Source organism: Sciurus vulgaris (genome assembly GCF_902686455.1).
Source record: "Sciurus vulgaris genome assembly, chromosome: 4".
Lineage (NCBI taxonomy): Eukaryota > Metazoa > Chordata > Mammalia > Rodentia > Sciuridae > Sciurus > Sciurus vulgaris.
This window is the reverse complement of record NC_136464.1, coordinates 32749317-32770788: the sequence shown is the minus strand read 5'-3', so window position 1 is coordinate 32770788 and position 21472 is coordinate 32749317. Positions and strand designations below refer to the sequence as shown.

The following is a 21472-nucleotide window of genomic DNA, read 5'->3' as shown; positions in this document are numbered from 1 at the left end:
CAATCTTAAAATGTTTTTTTCACATACCAGTAATTCATTAAAACACATTTATGTTATATTCTGCTGTGAGAGCTATGCCTTTAAAATAGACCAAACACATTTGCCTTTCCACAATGTCAGAATTAATTGAATAACAATGTATTCCTAAGCTACACCACTTTCAATGGTTGCAATTCACCAAATACTGTGGGGCATCTGTTAGTTAGAAGCCAGGCAATCACAGGTCCTTTATTCCAATCTAATATCTATAACATGGAAGTCACACATCACACTTCATACAATGATATACATATATAGGTTAGAGAAAGTTTAAGAAAGGGTTAAGGTAGAGGGATGGTCAGTGAAGTAGAAGAAATTTATGGGGAGGGAGCAAAGATGGGAAAGGGGAGGAAATGCAGACTGAATTTGACAAAATTACAATATGTGCATGTATAAGTAACAGGTGAATTCCACCTTTACATGTATCTGTAGAGCACCAATTAAAAACAAATAAACAAATGAGTGGAAGGTAGACCAGGAGAGTAGAAGAAGGGAATAGGGGAGGGGGAGAAGGGGAAAGAAAGGAAGGGAACCAGGAATAAATTAAATTTCATGCAAGTATGATTATGTCAAAATGAACCAAACTATTATGTACAACTGTAAGCACTAATAAAAGAAAGAAAAAGAAAAGAAAGATCAAGGTGGCCACAGGGGTTTAGAAAGCTGAACTGAGAGCAAGTGCAGATACAAATGCAAGAGTCACTGCAGGTGGTCAAACCAGCTTGTTCAGGGTGCAGAATGGTCAAAGCATGAACTTACTCTAGGCTAGGGTCCAGATGGCAGTTAAAGAGTGTCAGCTTGAAGTGTCAGCTTGGGATGCAGCTTGGAAAGGACCATGTACGGTTGGCACTGGCAGGAGAAACCACACTGAACTGAAGCCCAGGGACAGAGGATCAGAGGTTTGTTGCTATAGTGATTTTCCTGGGCAAGGCTGTGACAAGTAATCGGGAGACAGGGTCATCGTGCTGCCATGTCCAGTCCTGTAAGTATTCCTCCTTTTATGGGTCTCAATTGAGGGAGTTGCTTCATTCTGTGGTCTGGTGCATTTGATAAACTCCCGACATGGTTTTTCTGATATGGATCCATGTGCATCTAATTTAATTCAGTATATTTACAGGCAGTCATTTTTATTAGCACTAATCATGCTGATTATCAGCTTGTGCTTTATGGTTGTGGAGTAACTCACGGCAAACTATTGCTTTATGGAGTAACTCAGTGTTAGGTACAGCCTGAAACTGCTGTCCTGTATGTTGTGGAGTAACCTAGGGGCACAGCTGCTATTCGCATAGACTCATATTTCTTATAGAATGTAAAAAGCCAAGAGTACTTGAATTTATATATAGCAATTAATGTTTTAGTTTTAACTTACAAATGACTTGTTTTCTCTAACAAATTTGTTTATAAATGTTTATCCCATTTATATCAAACACAATTTGCCAATTTTAACAGCTATTTTTTAGATAACCTGTGAAAGTCAAGACAAGCATAGTGAACATTTTAAGTCACTTTTTTTCCTGTCAAACAAAATCCTAAAAGCAATGGATATTGTACATTAAACATCTTAACAGAGACAAATAAAGCCCTGATTGACAAATAACCTAGGCAAAAACATAGTGTTAACCCTTTTAAAGACATCTTTAATTTTATCTAACAAAATTAATGTTTGTCAAAGATTTATTTAAGTCACATGAACTAAAAGTCATTTAGGTTTATGGTTTTTTTAAAATTTACGAGTACTCATTTATTTATAAGCCAGTTCAGTAGACACAACATATAATACATATATACACAAACATAAAAACAGACAGAAAAACAAAGATTTAATAGCTCTCATTGAGATTCACCAATTTGCTGATGTTCAAAAAGTTAGATTGTTGATATGGTTACCATATCCCTACACTACCCTTAATCTTAAATTCATACTCCCAAAGTATACTTAGTTGAAACAAGGTAGAAAATTTACATCTCAAAGAATTTAGTCAGCAGCACTGGAGAAGGGCATAGGCAAACCCAGTGAAAACCAAAGGTTTTAAGGTGGGACTTGTTACTCAGACTTTAGTTAAAATCTTCTCCTATTTTTAGAGCTAGATAATAGAGGGGAGGCACCCTTATAAATGGAAATTTCTTTTGTAAAGGGTTAGGAAAGTCATTTTGGAGAACTATCCACTTGATAAGTCCTTCTGAACTGAGACAGACCTTTAATGAGTAGGTCAGGGAGCACTTCCTATGCCCATTCAATTTGGGAAAGCCTCCTGTGGGCTTTCCAAAGTGTTTTAAATTAGATTCTGCCCAATGCTGTTTTTAGTATTCATTTTGTTAGTGGCTTAGCCTCCTGTGGGCTTTCCAAAGTGTTTTAAATTAGATTCTGCCCAATGCTATTTTTAATATTCATTTTGTTAGTGGCTTGTCTGTTGACAGGAGCCAGAGTCAATGCTAGGACTTTCAGGAATTTCTTTCTAGTCACTGAAGGGCCAGATTTTCCCTTTAACCAAGAAGTAGGGGGAAAGGAAGAGAAAAAGACAGAATTTGGATTTTTTTTGTTTGTTTTCGTATTTTACAGTTTATATAGAGCAGGTATTGGTTCCCCAGCAATAGGGGAAAAGAGAGTTATAGATGCCTACTAAACAAAGTGTGGGCCAGACTTAGAATCACAGAAACCAAAACAGAGTCTGTCACAGATGTCCATCATGTGACACAGTGAGCAAAGAATTATAGAATAGAAGACACAGCCTCCACCATCGTTAATACTAAAGCAATGATTCAGGTGGTCCTTGTTGTCAGTGATGCAGGTAAATCCATGTCAACCATAACCACTGTTTATCCCTGTCTTTCGGACACTCTAAAAGGGAAGGTCCCCCTCTTTTTCCCAAGTGAATTGAAATTCGGTCTTTAAATAATCACTCAAGGTAACAACACTTGAATTTTTTTTTTTTTTTTTTATTAAAGACAGCCTTCTCTGTCCATTTTCTTTCCAGTTTACAGAACAAGTTGCCATTCTCTAATTTATGTTGGGGACAAGCTATGTTACAGGAAAACTCAATTTCTTTAACTCTTCTGCCTTAATTTCAATTATTTAATATTCACCTGAGGGCTGAGTTCTTAGGGACAGATACTGAATAGCCTATAATTTTGTAATATGCATGTTTCTAAGGTTTTCTTGTGTATTTTTTCTGAAAAGAAAAAAAGGAAGACCAGCATATAAAATATTTTAGAACACTCTGTGAGCCCCCACTGCTATTGGACTTTTAGGCTGCCCATATTGTCTCCGAGGGATATTCCATGAGCCCCCACTGGGATCAGACTTTAATCCATTCCACTGATACTGCCATTTATTGGTGACGAGTTCTGCTTCTTCAGATGTTTAAGTATAACACCAGAGAAGCACACGGAGGCAAGCATATGATGCAGGTTTTCTTTAAAGGTAGTAACACAGACTTCTCCTGGGAGGGAGAAGGGGGCCATGGCTGGTGTTCTGGAGTCTGTTGTCCACAAGCTATAGTAATGTGGGGAAAAATGCAGCTCAGCTCAGGACCCGCAGCGGTTCCAGCCCCTCCCGCGGAACTGCCGCTGTGCACTCCCGTCTCAGTTGTGGCTTGACAATAGCTCCCAGAAAAATTCACAGCAGACACAAGGCCTCACGCAAGGGACTTTATTATGTGGAAGACTAGTGTGTCCGCTCCGGGGTGAAAAGAAAGGAAAAGAGAAAGATGGCTAGAGCTTCTCCCAGATATTGGAATCTCGCGGCTGGAAGGAACCAATAGCGGAGGAGAATACTTGCAAGCTGACTGGTGAACCAATAGCTAGCTAGCATGTTAGGAGGTAAGGTGGGAAGCAGGAAATGGCTGTAGGGTAGGCCATTTAACTGTAACTTAAGAGGCGGGTGGAGTACAGCCACTTGCCCCAGAAACCAAGCACAAAAGGTTATGATGAAAAACAGGAAAGGAATTTATTCAATCTAGTCATTCCAGGAAAGAAAGGACACCAGACATCCTCAATAAGAAGGAAATAGAAGGAGGGGAGGGGATGAGAAGCATGCATATTCAGTCAGTGCAGGAAGCCAGCCCCAGCAACTCCCCGTTCTGAAAAGGATGGATAGAGTCCTTGCAGAGGAGCGACTGGAACCCCTGCTCAGATTTATGTTAGCTCTTCTTTTATAGTATTAAATAAAGCAGGATTAAACAAGACACAAGTTATGGAGAAATTACCACAGGATTTGTCATTAACCACGCTTTGCAGCAGGTGTCTAACACAGAGTGGTTACATTAAGGTTAACTTTCTATATTTACTTAAAGTTACTCACATAAGCATATTACAGTGAAAGATATTGTCCTCTTTTCATCCTCCTGGCCTTCATTTACCCTTTGGTATCAGACCTATTGTCAGCATAATGACTATTTTAAGTTAAATTTACCAAACTGCTAAGCAAAGCATGCACTTAATCTCTAGCTCATATTATTGTTTTTGATTTAACCTTAAAGGTCTACTCTATTACCTAAGCAAGCTCAGTTAAGACTAAGTTAGGTTATTTACTACCAAACAATCAGTGTGAGTGCTTAATTTTATCCTATTATTTTTGATGTCATTGATTTATCCTCTACCTATTGTAATACACATGTGATACCTAGGCCAGCATCAATTACTTAACCAGTTAGCATGTGATGAGGCATTTGATCTTAATATTTTTCTAGTCGTTTGTGTATGCCATTTCTTTGTTCTTTAGTCCTACATTTCCAGGGTGGCCCTTGATGTCCAAACTTTTGAAGGAAGAACAAATATTGGACATTTGTCCATTTACCATAAATATTAATTATTTATTCACCATTTTCATTGCACACTCCTGTATATGGAAGAGGTGGATCTGTGGGGGTGGGTTCTTAAACTTATTCGCTTGTTTCCCTCTAGGTGGATACCACAAACGTCCCCCAATCTTGTAAGCTAAGCAGGGTGGTCCTAGTACTGTGGGGACAATAAGTCTCCTGTTCTGTTTGTTAGGCTATTTACTGGTAAAGCATTAACTGGGGCAGGTGTGCTCAGCATAGGAGCAAGCAGTTCCTGTAACTGTAGTTTTCTGAAGAACTCCTCAAACTCTGTACTTTCAAACTTATGTGTGGTATTGGTACATTTTTTAAAGTATTCCTCTTCCTTCCTCAAGCTCCGCAGACTCATTGAGGTTAAATTCTTATCACAACAATCCAGGGAAAATTATTTGCAGTTGCATAGTTATAAGTATGATAATTACAAGAAAACACCCAATTCCTAGGAGAGATGACAGTGGCAGTTTCCTGGAATAGTGGCCTTGCCACGCTCTTCCCCATGCTGGGACCTTGTCCCCAAGTCAGTCTTGTTCAAACTGTGGTCATTATCTCAGGATTGGTCAGTCAGGGCTTCCTCCATGATAAGAGAATTGCAGTACCCTGGGGGGACATTTTGACTCTTGTCACACGATGTTTATCTATCAGACCTGTTGTTCTTAGAATTCAGGGTGACCACAGGAGAGAATGCCTCAGAGCAAAGGAGCCATGCTAAACTCTTTGTTTTGATACTAAATTGAACCCAGGGGCACTGGACACTGAACTACATTCCTAGCCCTTTTTAATTCTTATTTCAAGACAGAGTCTCACTAAGTTACTGTATTAGTTAGCTTTTTTGTTGCCTTTGTGACCAAACCACTCAATAAGAATGGCTTAGAGGAGGAAAAGTTTATTTGTGGCTCACACTTTGAGGAATCTCAGCGCATAGATGGCCAACTCCATTGCTCAGAGCCCAAGGTAAAGTAGCACATCATGGGGAAGAACCCAGTAAAGGAAAGCTGCTCAGCTCATGGAGGAGTCAGGAAGCAGAGAGAGGGAGAGCAAAGAGGGATGGGGCCACAGGGCCCCTAATGAGTCACTCCCCTAATGACTCACCTCCTCCAGCCATGCTCCACCGGCCTATAGTTATCACTTCATCCATTCAAACTAAGAGGCGCTGATTAAGTTATATATCTCATAGTCTAATCATTTTCCCTCTAAATATTCCTGTAGACACTTTTGAGGAATACCTTATATCCAAACCATAATAGTTACTGAGGCTGGCCTCAAATTTGCAGTCTTCCTGCTTCAGCCTCCTGAGTTGCTGTTATTACAGGTAGGCACCACCATACCCAGCTAAGCTTATATCCTACTTTTAGTTACCCATTAGGCTTCTGCAGGCCCAAGTGAAGAGTCAGTGCTTTTAGCAAAAGTGACCTTCAAGTCCTTGTTACACATGCACAATTTCCCCTTTCTGCTTTTTCATTCATTCAGGCCCCTAAACTTATCAGAGGATGCCACTCATGGTCAGGGTAAGTCTTCCCCATTCAGTTCACTGACCCACGTGCAAATCTTCTCAGAAACACTCTCATAGACACACCCGAAAGTGTGCTTTACCAGTTTTTCATCCCTAATCAAGATTAACCATCATGAAGTGCGTGGTTCAGAACTGAGTCTTCTATAAAAACTCTGCTTATCATAATGGTAAGGTTTCTAGATCCAGTTTTCCAGGAGAAACCACACACATTCTTATTAAAACTTAAAAAATCAACTCTTGATAAAGGCTGAGGATAAAATATTAAACAGTAATTTGGTAATGGCTTTTCTCCAGGAAATTAAACTGAATAGCTTTCTGACCCTCTAAACTAGTAATGGGTAGAGCTTAAAAATGAATGCCTAACAGATTTTTTTTTCCCTCTGAAGTGAATTATCTCAGTGACCAATTTGTCCAGAATTGAATAGCAGTGGATGAACGATTGCACTTTAACAAGTACTTTGCATTGTTATTGGAATAAGATCCCTGTGCTTTGGCTATCAGACTTGGTTGTGATAATTTTGGCATTCTGTTTAGAAAAGGAAAGGGTCTTTTCTCATGAACTGGGTTGCAGGGTAACCATGGGCTAAAACATTCCATTTCCTCATGAAAGATTAGATCTAGGCTGAGCCCCAAAATAGCCACCCAGTTGAAAAAAGGATATAGTTTTATCATTAATTACTATTCTGTCCAGAAATGCCTCCATCTTCCTTTCTTTTCTTCCTTTTATCAATACCAATTCCTTACTTCTTATGCATCTCCTCTTAGTAATTTATGTGCTAGCAGAAAGTTGAGAACTTGGAAGTCTGGACACCTCACCTTTTTTTTTTTTTTTTAATTGGTGTTGAGGATTGAACCCAGGGCCTTGTGCTTGTGAGGCAAGCACTCTACCAGCTGAGCCATATCCCCAGCCCTATACCTCACCTGTTTTTAACACCTGGAATGAAAGCTGAACTGAACTGGATTTGGACTTGGCAAAGAAAGCCAGGAGCATTCTCCAGATTTGCAGCTTAGGTGAACCAAAACTGTAACAAACACTCTGATCACCACAAAAAGAACTTTACTTCAATTCTCAGATGTTGGTTAAGAAAAGAAAAAACAACTGGGGGACCTAGCCAACATCGGTTATCCCATCTGTAAGGATTGTGAGTTAGAGGCCAGGCGGGGTAATTTAGCAATACCCTGTATCAAAGTAAAAAAATAAAAAAGACTGGGGATCTAGCTCAGAAGCAGAATGCTCCTAGTGTCAATCTCTAGTACTGCATTTTTTTTCTTTTTTTCCTTTTTTAAGATTTAAAATTTATTAGCATATTGTTTTCAGCATAATCCCTTAATAATGTTTCCTACTATTATCTATTCCTCTCTCATTTCTAACTTTATTGAAGTGTATCTACTTTTATTCCCTGATTTGTTTTGGAAGCCTTAAACCAAAACTCATGAAGTCAGAGGATGTCTTTTAAAAGGGTTTTATTGCACCAGAAAGATGCTGCCAGAAAGAAAGGCCAAGGTCCTGAGATAAACAAGTTCCCACAGTAACCACAGTAACCAACAGGATGGCTCTGTAGCACTTGGAAAAATGCTCACTGGACCTTTTAAACGCCAGAGTATTTTATAATGAAAATCTGGAGGAAAGAAAGTATAAATTATTTATAGTGAATGTGTCACCAGAGAAGAAACTTCTCTGGAGAAAGGTCTGAGAAGTTCCCAGAGAGGAGGGGGAATTCAAGTCAGGAACAATGGGGTTCTTGGCATATGTGAGCAAAAAGAATTTCAACCAGAACCTAAAGCATAGAGAGAGGTTTATTTAAGAAGTAGATACATATCCCAGAGAGAATGCCAGGTTTCTTGAGAGTGAGAAGCCCTGCCTTGGACTAGGGGTTCAATATTTACAGAAGGGCAGTAGTTAGGGGCCAGGCTGGAGGTGGAGCCAGGTGGAGCTGCACAATTTTGCAGTCATTTTCCCTGTGCTTATGTGTTTCCTTCATTTTATAAGTACATGGACCAAGGACATGTCACTCAAGATTTACAACTGTGCTTTCTGCCTCTCAGTGGCTCCTGGGCATTTCCTTTAAGACTCAGCATATCCCACTCTTTATCCTAAATACCTTTCCCAAAACTACATTGGATGTAGATTAGAGAGGATTACACAAAAGTGGGGGGAAACTTGGGATAGGAGAACAGAGAATAAGTAGGTCGGGACTAGTTGAGGCTGTAAGCAGAATGAGGTGGCACTGGGTGTGGACTGTCTTGTCCTATTCAATCTGTAGTTTCTTAGCTGTTTAACTTCTCCATCTCTCTCCCATCTGTCCTCCATCTCTTATAATTAAATTTAGGACATCTCAGAATTTTTCTCTTATTAAAAAGATTTGCGTAATTTTAAAGAACCAATTATTGAAATTGTTTTTATATTTTACTTTTTTGTGTTTTATAACTCCTTATTTCTGATTGCATTTTTTATTATTTTCTTTCAATGTCTTTAGTAGTGATTTCTGTACTTATTGTACTAAAAAATGTTGAATGCCTCATTTGTTTGATCTCTTGCCCTTTTGTAAATAATAAAATATTCCAAGACTATGAATTCATCTCTAAAAACATCTTAGACTACATCTTTTATATTTGAATACCTATTATTTTATTTTTCATTATTTTCTATATATTTTTATTAATTTTCTTCCTTGACCTAATAGGGGTTTTTTTTAAAAAATATCTTTTTTAGATGTTGATAGGCCTTTTTTTTTTTTTTTCATTTATTTATATGTGGTGCTGAGAATTGAACCCAGTGCCTCACACATGAGAGGCAAGTGCTCTACCACTGAGCCACAACCCCAAGCCCAGTTTTGTTTGTTTGTTTGTTTGTTTTTTCAAATGTTTGAGAGAATTTAGTGCAAACTTGGTTTTAGACTCTGGTTTCATTACATTATAGCCAGTCATACTGGATATTTGGGCCCGTCATCCACAATTCATTTCCTCAGGTCATTGGTTCCAATTCCGTGGTTTCCTATTAACATACATAGGTATTAATCCTAGTAAAAAGAAAGGGGCCCCACTGGGCAAGCTAAATAGCTCACTCTACCTGGACAAAGATGAAAGGGTTATTTTGGTTTACAAGAAGTTGAAGAAATCAAATACACAAATATCTTGGTCTGTCTTATTGGTGTATTTACAGGAATGGGCCAATCATAGCAGCCCACCTCCACCATTTAATCATCAGAGTGCTTCAATTTACGCTGCTGTGTTGCACATTCCACATGCACATGGAACATTAGGGAATATTAAGTGTTTTTTATCACTTGTATAAATGGTTCCTATCCCAACAGATTTCTAAAAACTTAATTAAATATGTGATTTTATTCATGTTTTTAAAAATTTTTTTTAAATTTTTTGTTATTGATAGACCTTTATTTTATTTATTTATATGTGGTACTGAGAATCAAATTCAGTGCATCATGCATGCTAGGCAAACGCTCTACCACTGAGCCACAACCCCAGCCCCGTGGTTTTTATTTATTATTGTTATTAGTAGTCGTCGTCGTAGTAGTAGTACAAGGGATTGAACCCAGAGGTGCTTAACCACTGAGGCACATCCTCAGCCCGTTTTTTATTTTTATTTTCTTATTTTGAGACTGGGTCTCACTAAGTTGCTTAGGGCCTTGCTAAGCTGCTGATGTTGGCCTCAAACTTACAATCCTCCTACCTCAGCCTCCCAAGTTGCTGGGGTTACAGGCATGTGCCACCATGTCTGGCCATATTCATCATCTTAAAAATAAATATTTTTCATTGCTTCTTAGAGAAGATGCATAGGGAACCAATTTTAAAGTGAACCCAAATAAAGGTTAGATTTATAGCCCGAAATAAAGTGGTTCTATGAAGCCTGCAACACCCTTGGGATTGGGCATGGAAAGGTTAATGCTCTTAAGATTACAGCAGTTTGCTGGGGTTGTGGCTCAGTGGTAGATCGCTTGCCTGGCATGTGTGAGGCACTGGGTTCGATTCTCAGCACCACATATAAATAAATGAGTAAAATAAAGATCTATCAACATCTAAAAAAATATTAAAAAAAAAAAAAAAAAAAGATTACAGCAGTCAGAAGTCCAAAGCCTAAATTGTTTCAAGCTACTAGGTGTACCTGTTACCTTTTAGACTAGAACAACACAGTCTTTTCTGTTGTTTCTAGTCAGCTTCTGGATCCTTCTAATATTCTCTGATTAAGTGGAAAGAATAACCTCTCAAGTGCAAAAAAATTAGAAGTTCCAAAGACAATGGGAGCTGAAGGTGTCCCCCACTTCTGGTCTTTGGTAGATGAAATGAAAACCCTGACTAAAAGTGGAGTGGATCACAGGGTCCTGCCAATGGGAGGGGTGGCGGTGGAGGGAGATGCTAATCCTTTTGATGTCTAGTCCCTGCTTCTCCCTACTACACATACTTCCTCTAATTTTAAAAATAGTGTTATTAGGAAAAATTAGGAAACAAAAATCTGCACATATTTAAAGAAGTTTCTCAAGTTTTGACATTTATATATAATACTGGTGATGAGAATCAGGGTCGAGTCCTGTTTCCCTGGTATGAAGATTGAACACCAGAGAAACAGCCAGGCAAGCAGAGAAAGCAAGTTTTATTTAAAAATAGAACAAAGATAGACTTCTCCAGAGAGAAGGGTCCCCAGAGCTGGATGTCTGAGGAGGTGGGGGTGTCCTGGCCCTTTTACAGGTTTTAGATTTCCTTTGTCCTCATGCTCTTTCCTCCCCCATCTTGCCTACCTGACTGGTGACCAAAGGTGGGCCAAAAGGTGGGGAAGGGGTCTTCCATGGGTACAGGCTGGAAAGGAGCAGCCCGGGGGCATTCTTAACAACTCCTACAACCCCTTGCAGGAAGGAACAATCCCCTGGAGGCAGGTATCCTGGACAACAGGTTGGAGGAAGGGGCATGCTCTAGAAGTGTTTTATTTCCTCTTGAATCAGCCCCCATCTTCCTGATCCCCTCATTTATTACCTACACTGACTGTCCTTTCCCCCCCCCCCACCTCATATACACCCATAAAACCATCATCACAATCAAGAAAATGAACATATCCATTACCCTAAAGAGTTTTCTCCCTCCCTCCCCTTCCTGACTCCTACCCAGGCAACCATTGGTCTGCTTGGTCACTGTAGTTTATATTTTATAGAAATTGAATCATCATTACCCAATGTATACATGAATTGAAATGTCACATTGTACTTCATAAAATGGTACAAGGGTGTCATCAAAAAATAAATTAATAAAATTTAAAAAATGAATTAACCAAATTCCAGTGATCTTACTAATGTTAATATTTGTGTGATCAATTCATCCAGATTAGCTGCACCTTTTTTACTAAAATGTAATATTATACATACCATTTTATAACCTTTTGATGATATTTTGAATTCTTTTGCATGTCAATAAACATGAAATTATATTACAAAAAAAAGAAATGAAATCATACAGTATGTACTCTTTTTTTCCCCTTGGTCTTGCTTCTTTCACTCAGAAAAATTATTCTGAGATTCATCATGTTGTAGTGTTTATCAAATAGTTCATTCCTATTTATTGTATAGTACTATTCCATTGTTCATTTGTTGATAAATATTTAGGTTATTTTTTATTTTTTTGTTTTTGTTTTTGTTTTTGTTTTGTATTTTGAGGTGCTGGGATCAAACCCAGGGCCTCATGAATGCTAGACAGGTGCTCTACCACTGAACTATACCCCCAACCCAATTTTCTTTTTTTAATTATTAAAATAAAGCTGCTATGAACATTTGTGTACAAGTCTTTATATAGACAAATGCTCTCATTTCTCCTAGTAGATACCTAGAAATGAAATGGCTGGATAATAAGGTAAGAAGCTCTGACCATTTTTTTATCACACCAGTAACACATGAGACAATTCTTCCATTTCTTTACAAATACTTCGTCAGACTTTTTTAATTGTAACCATTCTAATAGGTATGTGATGGTTTCTCATTGTGGTTTTAATTTGTATTTACCAGGGACTAATGATGTTGAGCACTCTTCCATGTATTTATTTGCCATCTATATATATATATATTTTTTTTTTTTTTGGTAAAATGTTTCATTCAAGTCCTTTGTTTTTAATTGAGCTACTTGTTTTTTATTATTGAATTTTGCTTGTTCTCTGTATATTTTGCATATGTCATTCATCACACAGGATTGCAAATGTTTTCTCCCTGTACATAACTTGTATTTTCATTTTCTTGATAGTGTCTTTTGAGGGACAAGGCTTTTAATTTTGATGAAGTCACTTGCTTTTGGTGTCATATTTTTCAGCTCTATTTTTGTAATTCTGTTGTTAAGTTCATATATATTTAGGTAGGAAGGTATTTCTTCATGATGAATTGATTCCTTTGGAATTATTCCTGGTTACATTTCTTGCTTTAAAATCTGCTGTAGCTCAGTGATAGAACATTTATTTAGCCTGTATGAGGCCTGGGGTTTGATCCCTAGGACTGAAAAAAAAAAAATCTGATTGACAGGTTATAAATATAGTCACTTTGACTTTGTTTTCATTAGTGTTCATATGACCATCTTTTTCTTTCTTTTAACCTGTATCTTTCTATTTAAAATGGATTTACTATAAATAGCATATCATTGAGTCCTGCTTTTTTATCCATTCTGAAAATCTCTGCCTTTTAATGTATGTCCATGTTATGGTTTAGATATGAGGTGTCCCCAGAAACTCGTGTGTGAGACAATGAAAGAATTTTCAGAGGTGAAATGATTAGATTATGACAGATGTAGCCTAATCCATGGATTAATCCAATTATTTGACTAACTGGGCAGTAACTATAGGCAGATAGGGTGTAGGTGGAGGAGGTAGGTCATTGAGGGTGTGACTTTGGGGTTTATATTTTGTCCCTGGCAAGTGGAGCGCCCTCTGTCTCTCTCCCTCTCTCTCTCTCTGCTTCCTGGTTGCCATTTCCTGAGCCACTTTCCTCTGTCACATGCCTTTCCAACATAGTGTTCTGCATCACCTCAGGCCCACAGATAGGGAGTTGGATAACCATGGATTGAACCTATGAAATCATGAGCCAAAATAACCTTTCCTGCTCTAAATTATTCTTGTCAGATATTTTGGTCATAGCTACAAAAAACTGACTAAAACAAATTGGCACTAAGAATTAGAACTATTACTGTGACTAACCTGAGCATGTAGTTCAGAAGCTTTGGGAGCTGGTTTGTGGGAGGAATATTTAAAAGTTTTGAGAGTCAAACTGGAAAGGTTTTAGAATGTTGTAAGTGGAATTTAATGGATGATTCTGGTGGGAGCTCAGAAGACTAGAATGCCAATAAGATGGTGAACAGTAAAGAGTGGGCTCATGAGGTTCAAGAGGGAAGGAGGACATAATGGAAATTGGACTAGACATCACCCAACAAAGAAGTTCTCTACATTTTGTCCGTGTCCTGAGATTTTCTGTGAGGCTGATGAACTAGTTAATCTGGTGGAGGAAATTTCAAGACAACACAGCATTCAGGTGGTAGCATGGATATTGCTGATGGTTTTTAGTCAAGTTCACTGTGACAATCAGAAGTAGAAAACAAAGCAGAAAGATTTGAAAAATTTGCAGTTTGGTCAGGAAAGTAAAAGTAAAACTGGGGGCTAAGGAAGGTGTGGTTGTTACAGAGATTACAGCCCCTAAAGAGACACTGCTAAGTACAGAAACAATAGGAAAGATGGCTTGAGGGCATCTCAGAAATTGACCAGACCACACCTGTCTGAGGATCAAGGGCATAGTGATAAAAATTCCTTTGAGAAGATACAACTGGGACACTCAGTTTGCACAGGGGGACCCTGGAAGTTGTTTAACTGTGCTCAGCCACAGGCACTCAGGGACTGCTGCAGCCAGGGTTCCAGAAAGCTTGACTACTCCTCAATATGGTGGAAGCACTGTGCCATCAACCACTTGGTGCTGGATCTGCAGGATTTCAGGATGCTGGAGTTAGGGGGTCATGAAGACTTCCACCAAGTTTTCAAAAGGAGGCCTGGCAGTCCAAGCAAAGTGAGGCAGGGTCAGAGTCCTACTATGGGCTTCCCCAGAGAGGGCAATGCATGAAGAAGTGAGAAGGAAGCCAGAGCTTCATTGGCATCCCCCAAGATGCCAGTAATGTGGAATGTATACTGAGGAAAGCTGCAGGAATCTAGCAGAGACCATGTGAGCTGCAACCAGCAAGGTTATAGGGGTAAAACTACACAGCCCTGTGGAGAAAACATCACAGTGCCATGTGCCCCATAGAGCTGGACATAGAACTACAAAACTTGTTTGCCCAGCTGAATTTTGGTCTGCTTTGATTCCATAATTAATTTTTGTGTCCCTGTTTCTTCCTTGTGAAATGGAAATGTTTACCCTATGCCATAATATATTGGATATATGTGATTTTTTTCAGTCTTTACAGGGTTTTTTAAAAATTTATGAATTTGCCTTGAGTCTCAGATGAGATTTTGAACTTGGGACTTTTAGGTAATTCTGGAACCATTAAGACTATGGGAAGTCTTGGAATTGGACTAAATATATTTTGTATTATGAGATAGGCATGAGCTTTTGGGGACCAGAGGCAGAAAGTTAGGGTTTATATATGGTATCCCCCAAAAGCTCATGTGAGACAATGCAAGAATTTTCAGAAATTACTTTATGATAGGTATAACCTAATCAGTGGTTTAATCCACTCTTATTGATTAACTAGGTTGTAACTGTTGGTGGGTCAGGTGTGCTTGAAGGAAATAGGTCATTGGGGGCGTGCCTTTGGAGTTTATATTTTATTCCTGGTGAACAGAGCTCTCTTTCTCTGCTTCTGGATTGCTAAGTCCTGAACTGGTTTCCTCCTCCATGCCCTTCCACCATGATGTTCTACCTTACCTCAGGATCAGAGCTATGGAGCTGACTGAGAATGGACTGAACCTCTGAAACCATGAGGCAAAATAAACATTTCCTCCTCCCAATTGTTCTTGTCAGATACTTTGGTCACAGCAATTAAAGTCTGACTAAAACAGTCTATTTACACTTGTATAATTATTGACCTTTGTTCCATTTTCCTATTGTTTTTCTGCTTATTCCACCTATTTTTTTTTTCTTTTTTCCATTTTTACCTTCCTCTGGATTGATACAGTACTTTTATAATTCCATTTTATTTCTACCACTGGCTTATTGGCTATGCTTCTTTGTTTTCTTAAGTATTGCTGTAGGGGTTGCAGTACATTCTTTAACTTACCACAGGTTACCTTTCTAAAACATAGTACCAGTCCACATATATTGTAAGAATGGGCTCTTACAACATTTCCTATTCTTTGTGTTAATATTGTCATATATTTTATTTATACATGTCATAAAGTACACAACAGGTGATACTTTTGCTTTAAACAGTCAATTATCTTTTGAGAAATTGAAAAGCAAGAAAACTATCGTTTCTACTCAGCTTTTGGTTTCTTTAAAAAAGAGAATAATTATTTTAATTACCTGTGAATTTTTGAAACTGCAAATCATGTGACACTAAATAATAGAAAATTATGGTAAATTTAATTTTAATTTTTTTAAAATAGGATTACTGTCTCAAGAACTGTGCTTGTCACTCATATATAAGAAAGAATTGGCTTGGTTCCATTGTCTTCCCTTTCTCTGCTCTTCTGCAACAATCTGAGGTAAGAAAATGGTTCTTTGCTAATTATTCTGTTTTTACTTTTGGTGATTAGAAATGCTTTCGGTTGCCTTTAAATCGGGCTCTGTGGTCTACTGGTTGGAAAGTTAGTTGAAATGATCCTGTAGGAGAGTGCTTGGAGGTTTCAGAGGGTTTGAGGATTTTGACTGTCTCTAGAACAGGGTACACCCATACATTTATTTTTTATGTCTTTAGAGTGTTTACTGAGAAAGAATAACTAGCCTCAGGTCTTAAAGCAACATTCATATTTGCATGTGTGAGTTTCATAAGACCAGGTTTAAGAAACATTCTGATTAATGGTCTTGCTTTATAATCATGAATCCCAAGAATTTTAGCTTTTGAGCTCTGCTTTTAAATAATGGTGAGACTGATGACTTGGAGAGCTCTGCTCTTGGGTTACCTGGCAGGAGAATGCCAGTAAAGCATAAATCCACTGGCCTAGTTTCCATTCTGGGCTCTGTCACTCTTATTAAGGGCTCCTCCACCAGGCACTTGATATCTTCAAGTCTATGCTAGACACTGAAGATCTAAAGATTCAGAAGTGGTGTTTCTACCTCCATGAATTCACTGTCTACAGAAGAAAACTAACATGCTGGTACAAAGTGATATGCTGTCGAGTTTCAGTAGAGGTGTGAGATGTGTACTGTGAAAGCATACAGGAGGAGTGCTTTACTCTTCCTGGGGTCAGGGCTTGAAGAGTTTTGTGGTGCCTAAGAGGAGAAGAATGAGAGGTCAGGGAAGCCTTCACGGAGGAGATGACTTTTGAATCAAGTCCTTGAAGATGAATTTCTCAAACGAATGAAGGCATTGGAGTGAGAAGGAATCAGGTATGTATTAGTTAGTACTGCGTTCGGCCACACATAACAGAAAACTTAACTAATGGTAGGTAAGGGGTCTACCTGCTTCACCTCACTGCCAGTGCAGCAGTTCAAAGACATCATCAAGAATCTAAGTAAGGGCTGAGGATATAGCATATGTGAGTTTCATAAGACCAGGTTTATGAAACATTCTGATTAATGGTCTTGCTTTATAATATGAATCCCAAGAATTTTAGCTTTTGAGCTCTGTTTCTATGCAAGCATTAAGGCCCTGGGTTCAATCCCCAACACTGCAAAAAAAAAAAAAAGAAAAAAAAAAAGAATCTAAGCAACTTGTTTTTCTTTCCCTCTATTCTTATTATGTGGCTTTCAGCTTATTAATTGCAAAATGTTCACTGCAGCTCTAGCCTTGTATCTATGTTGCCTCTAGCCTTGTATCTATGCAGCAGGAGACAGGGAGAAGCAAAATCAGGTAATGCCTAACTGGGAAAACAGACAGTTCCTCAGAAAACCCCAACAGACTTGTGACATGGCCACTACCTGGCTGTCACATTACCAACTAAAAATGTTGATAAGAAAAGAAAAGAGAATGGATACTAGGTAGGAGAGCAGAAGTACCTGCATGACATGTAGTCATGCAAAGTCTCGATGGAACATGCTGCAAATAGAGTAATAGGGATCTAAGTTGTTGAGGGTACAGACTTCCTACACTCCTCAGTCTCTGCAGGCCACTCTCTGAAGCCAGACTGGACTTTAGAGAGGTAGGTAAGAATGTGGCTTCAAAGATGGACAACCTGGATTGCTCTCCTGGCTCCACTACTCATTTGTTCTCTGATCTCACACCAATTACTTCAACTCTCTGAACCTCAGTTTCCTTACCTATAAAATGAAGATAAGGGCAGTGTCTATTCTGTGGAGCAGATGAGGTTGGGCTATAATATATTTGACTGATGTTGATTTTCATCATGTATAATCATTATATTGTCCTTCCTCTAAATAGTTATAGTATTTGTGAGTTATAAAGTTCCCTTGGTTTCAGTTTTTAAGCTAAAATCATAAGTCCTGATTCATGTTGCTTTTTGCTACCCTCTGTTTTTCTGTTTCTTCTTGCCAGGTGGGGTCCTGATACCCAGGAGTGAGTGATACTGTCTATATCAAGCACTTGGCACAATGCTGTGCATATTTACTATGCTCAGTAACTATTAGCTATTATTAGTTATAATTTACCCCCCTCACACCTACATGTGTGCATACACACACACACACACACACACACACACACACACACACACAGTTTCCCTTGACATGTGGACCTCAGATTATCTTTCCTGCTGTAACATTTTTTCCTCCTTCTGGGTCCAAATCAAAATATCACATGATCTTTTAGCATCTTTTGTAAGCCTAATAGAGTTTCCAAGTACTTTTGTTACTGTGGTATAGTAACTTGCTTCCTTGATTTATCTCTTTTTTACTTCTGCTCTCTCTACATAGTACATTTTGGGCAGGACCCAAGTTGCCAAAAGTGCCTGTAGATCATTCCAGAGAACCTGATCTCATTCTCAATCAAGTAACTGTCCAAGCCTGTTCTCTCCTGTGGAGCAGATGGGGTTGGGCTATAATATATTTGACTGATATTGATTTTCATCATGTATAATCATTATATTGTCATGTTCTTTCAGATTAGTGGAACATTTCAAGTAAATATTCCACCAGTTTTGCTTGGGTACACTTGGAGTAAGACTTACATATCTCCTAAAGAAGATGACAATGGACAGAATTTTAAAGAATGTCCCTTCTTAAATATTTTTGCTACTATTGAACCTCAAATATCATACATTGCCTTTAATTCAAAACTAGATAAGGTAGGTTTTACACTGAATTTCTTTTAAATACATCATCAAAGAAGGGTAAATTATCTCAAAAATCAATAATAATTTCAAAACTGACAAAAATAAACATTAACTCTTGTTATTTTCCTGTGGGAATAATATGGTACAATGCTGAAATACTTTCAATTTGATTCTAGTTTACAGACCAAACAGATGTTTTGCAGAGAGCGCAGTTTTTTAAAAAAAACTGTAAAATAATGTTTCCCAACCGAAGAATCATAACTACTGTCTTTAATGATGAAGGGACACAGATATTAGTAACAAGATATATCAAAGCATTAAATCCACCTCGACAACTCCTGGATTCATTTCTTCATGATTCTAATGCAACACTTGTAAGTAAAAATTATTTGAAAACAACTTTATTGTGATCAAATGGCATCTATGAAGAATCACATGACTTTTGTTTATTTGGGTTCAATCTAGTCAATTGTCCTTCCTCTGAATAGTTATAGTATTTGTGAGTTATAAAGTTCCTTTGGTTTCAATTTTAAAGCTAAAATCATAAGTCCTGATTCATGTTGCTTTTTGCTACCCTCTGTTTTTCTGTTTCTTCCTGCCAGGTGGGGTCCTGATACCCAGTATCCCAGGAGATAACAGAGTTCTCAGATTTATGTCAAAGGCTTTCTTTATCTTTAAAATAAATAAATCTTAACTCCTTTGCTTGTCAAGGACTGTGAGCCATATGTATTAATTACATGAAGCCACCAGTGTAGAATGTCATAATTGTCATAATAGTGCATAAATGGCAGCTATTGTACATTAATGAAAATTAATGAAATTTCTGTGTTAACTTATTATATGTTTAATGCAAAGGGATTTAATCCTTTCTCTTTTCTTATCTTAGTCTGCATCCTTGCCTCTAACGTCCTAAGGGGGAGAATCGACAGTAGAATTTTTGCTATTTGAGAAAGCAGACTACATCACTATCTCCTGTAGCAGCAGCTTATAACAAGCTTACATTGAGAAAACAAATTCAGTCTTTGAACCTAAAAGCAAACATTTAAAGAATTTTAACATTTGTACTTTATAGTACATGTTTAATGTTAATGCATATTGTTATAGGTTAGAACAAGCTTACATTGAGAAGATGAATTCACATTTTTTGGGAGGTGGGGTACTGGGGATTGAACTCAGGGGCACTCAACCACTGAGTCACATCTCCACCTCTATTTTGTATTTTATTTAGAGACAGGGTCTCACTGAGTTGCTTAGCGCCTCGCTAAGCTGCGGAAGCTGACTTTGTGATCCTCCTGCCTTAGCCTCCTGAGCCACTGGGATTACAGGTGTGCGCCACCGCGCCAGGCAAATTCAGTCTTTGAACCTAAAAGCAAATCAAATATTTGCTATTGTTCAATATCTTTTAAAAATTTTAACATTTGTACTTTATAATACATATTTAATGTTGATGTGTATTGTTACGTTTAAATTTTTTAATAATTTATGATAATAAAATGTAATCATTAATGTGCATTCTGGAGTAAGCCATCTCTGCTCAAACCCCACAGGATCCACATTTTCTATTAGCTGTGTGATACACTAGGCAAGTATCTTATCACTTTAAAGTTTGGTTCTTCTTTGGTAAAACTAGAATAATAGTGTCTATAGGCTTGTAGAATATTCTAAATGAGATATGTACTAAGTGAGATAAAGTTTGCAAAGCACTGTGCTCAGTGATGGACATGGAGTACACACTCAGTAAATGTTAATGTCATTCTAGGACCTCATTGCTCGATTTGTATCTTTGATTCCTTTTATGCCTGATATACTGGATGAAAATGGTGGTTGTGATATTTGGATAACATCAGAGGTAACAGATTACATTTTGTAATTAAAATGTATTACTTTTTAAAAAAATATTATGTATACAGTAATTTGCTTATGAAATTTAAAAGTATTTAATAATTTTATATATATCAATTTCAGCTCTGTAGTAACCCATGGAAATAATTCATGAAAGTCAGAAATCCTTTTAACAGAGTGGTAGCCTGTGAATATTTTGATTCAATGAAAGTTTTAGGAGTGCGATATTATGACATTCTTGAGAGAGCAGTATAGCTTGTCATTATGGATTTGATCAGGCTGAGATCTATAGCAAACATCACTACTTTCCCAAAGCTTTCCCCACTTCCCCTGTTCGGAATGAAGAGCTCATCTAGTACTGCTCTTCCTTAGTAATTGGATTAAAATTCTTTTCAGACTAATTGCCAAACACATATAGGCCCTCTGCAATATTTGGGACATACTCATACTAAAAAGCTACTTGTCTGTGTGAGATTGAAATTTAACTGGACATCCTATTTTCTTTTTCTAAATCTGGCAACCCTAATTTTAGCAGTTCTTCCATAATACCATAGATTACTTTTAATTGCTCATGCATTGATCCTATATCCCACACCCTGTATTCATATCTCCCAATTATACCTCCTTGAAGACAGAAGGAAACCTAGTTCTTATTTTTGTTTCTGCTCACCCCTTGGATGCTGCTTTAAGTTTAGAAGCACTTAATCTGGCACTTAATCTAGAATGATTTAGGGGCTGAGTTTGAGCTAAAATGGGTTTAGGAGCACTAGAACTAATTTTAATAGGTCAGCTTCCTTGCCTTCTGCTAAGTGAGACCAAGGGAGACATATGCACATGGTTAGGGATCAAGCTCCAGTGATTCAAACCTGGTGGAATTTAGAAAGGTGCTATTCAGTCTAGACTCTTCTGAGA

The 21472-nt window shown here is 37.9% G+C and overlaps 1 protein-coding gene across 1 annotated transcript in view; it reads left to right on the top strand.

The window, feature by feature from the left end:
• Positions 1 to 977: 977 nt before the first annotated feature.
• Positions 978 to 21472, top strand: part of CC2D2B (coiled-coil and C2 domain containing 2B) — a 36572-nt gene continuing 16077 nt past the window's right edge. The window contains exons 1-4 of the mRNA XM_079136058.1: positions 978 to 1021; positions 15935 to 16033; positions 18895 to 19092; positions 20478 to 20567. Coding sequence (XP_078992184.1) covers positions 1010 to 1021; positions 15935 to 16033; positions 18895 to 19092; positions 20478 to 20567 — 399 coding nt within the window. The 5' untranslated portion in view covers positions 978 to 1009. The remainder of the gene's footprint in view (positions 1022 to 15934; positions 16034 to 18894; positions 19093 to 20477; positions 20568 to 21472) is intronic.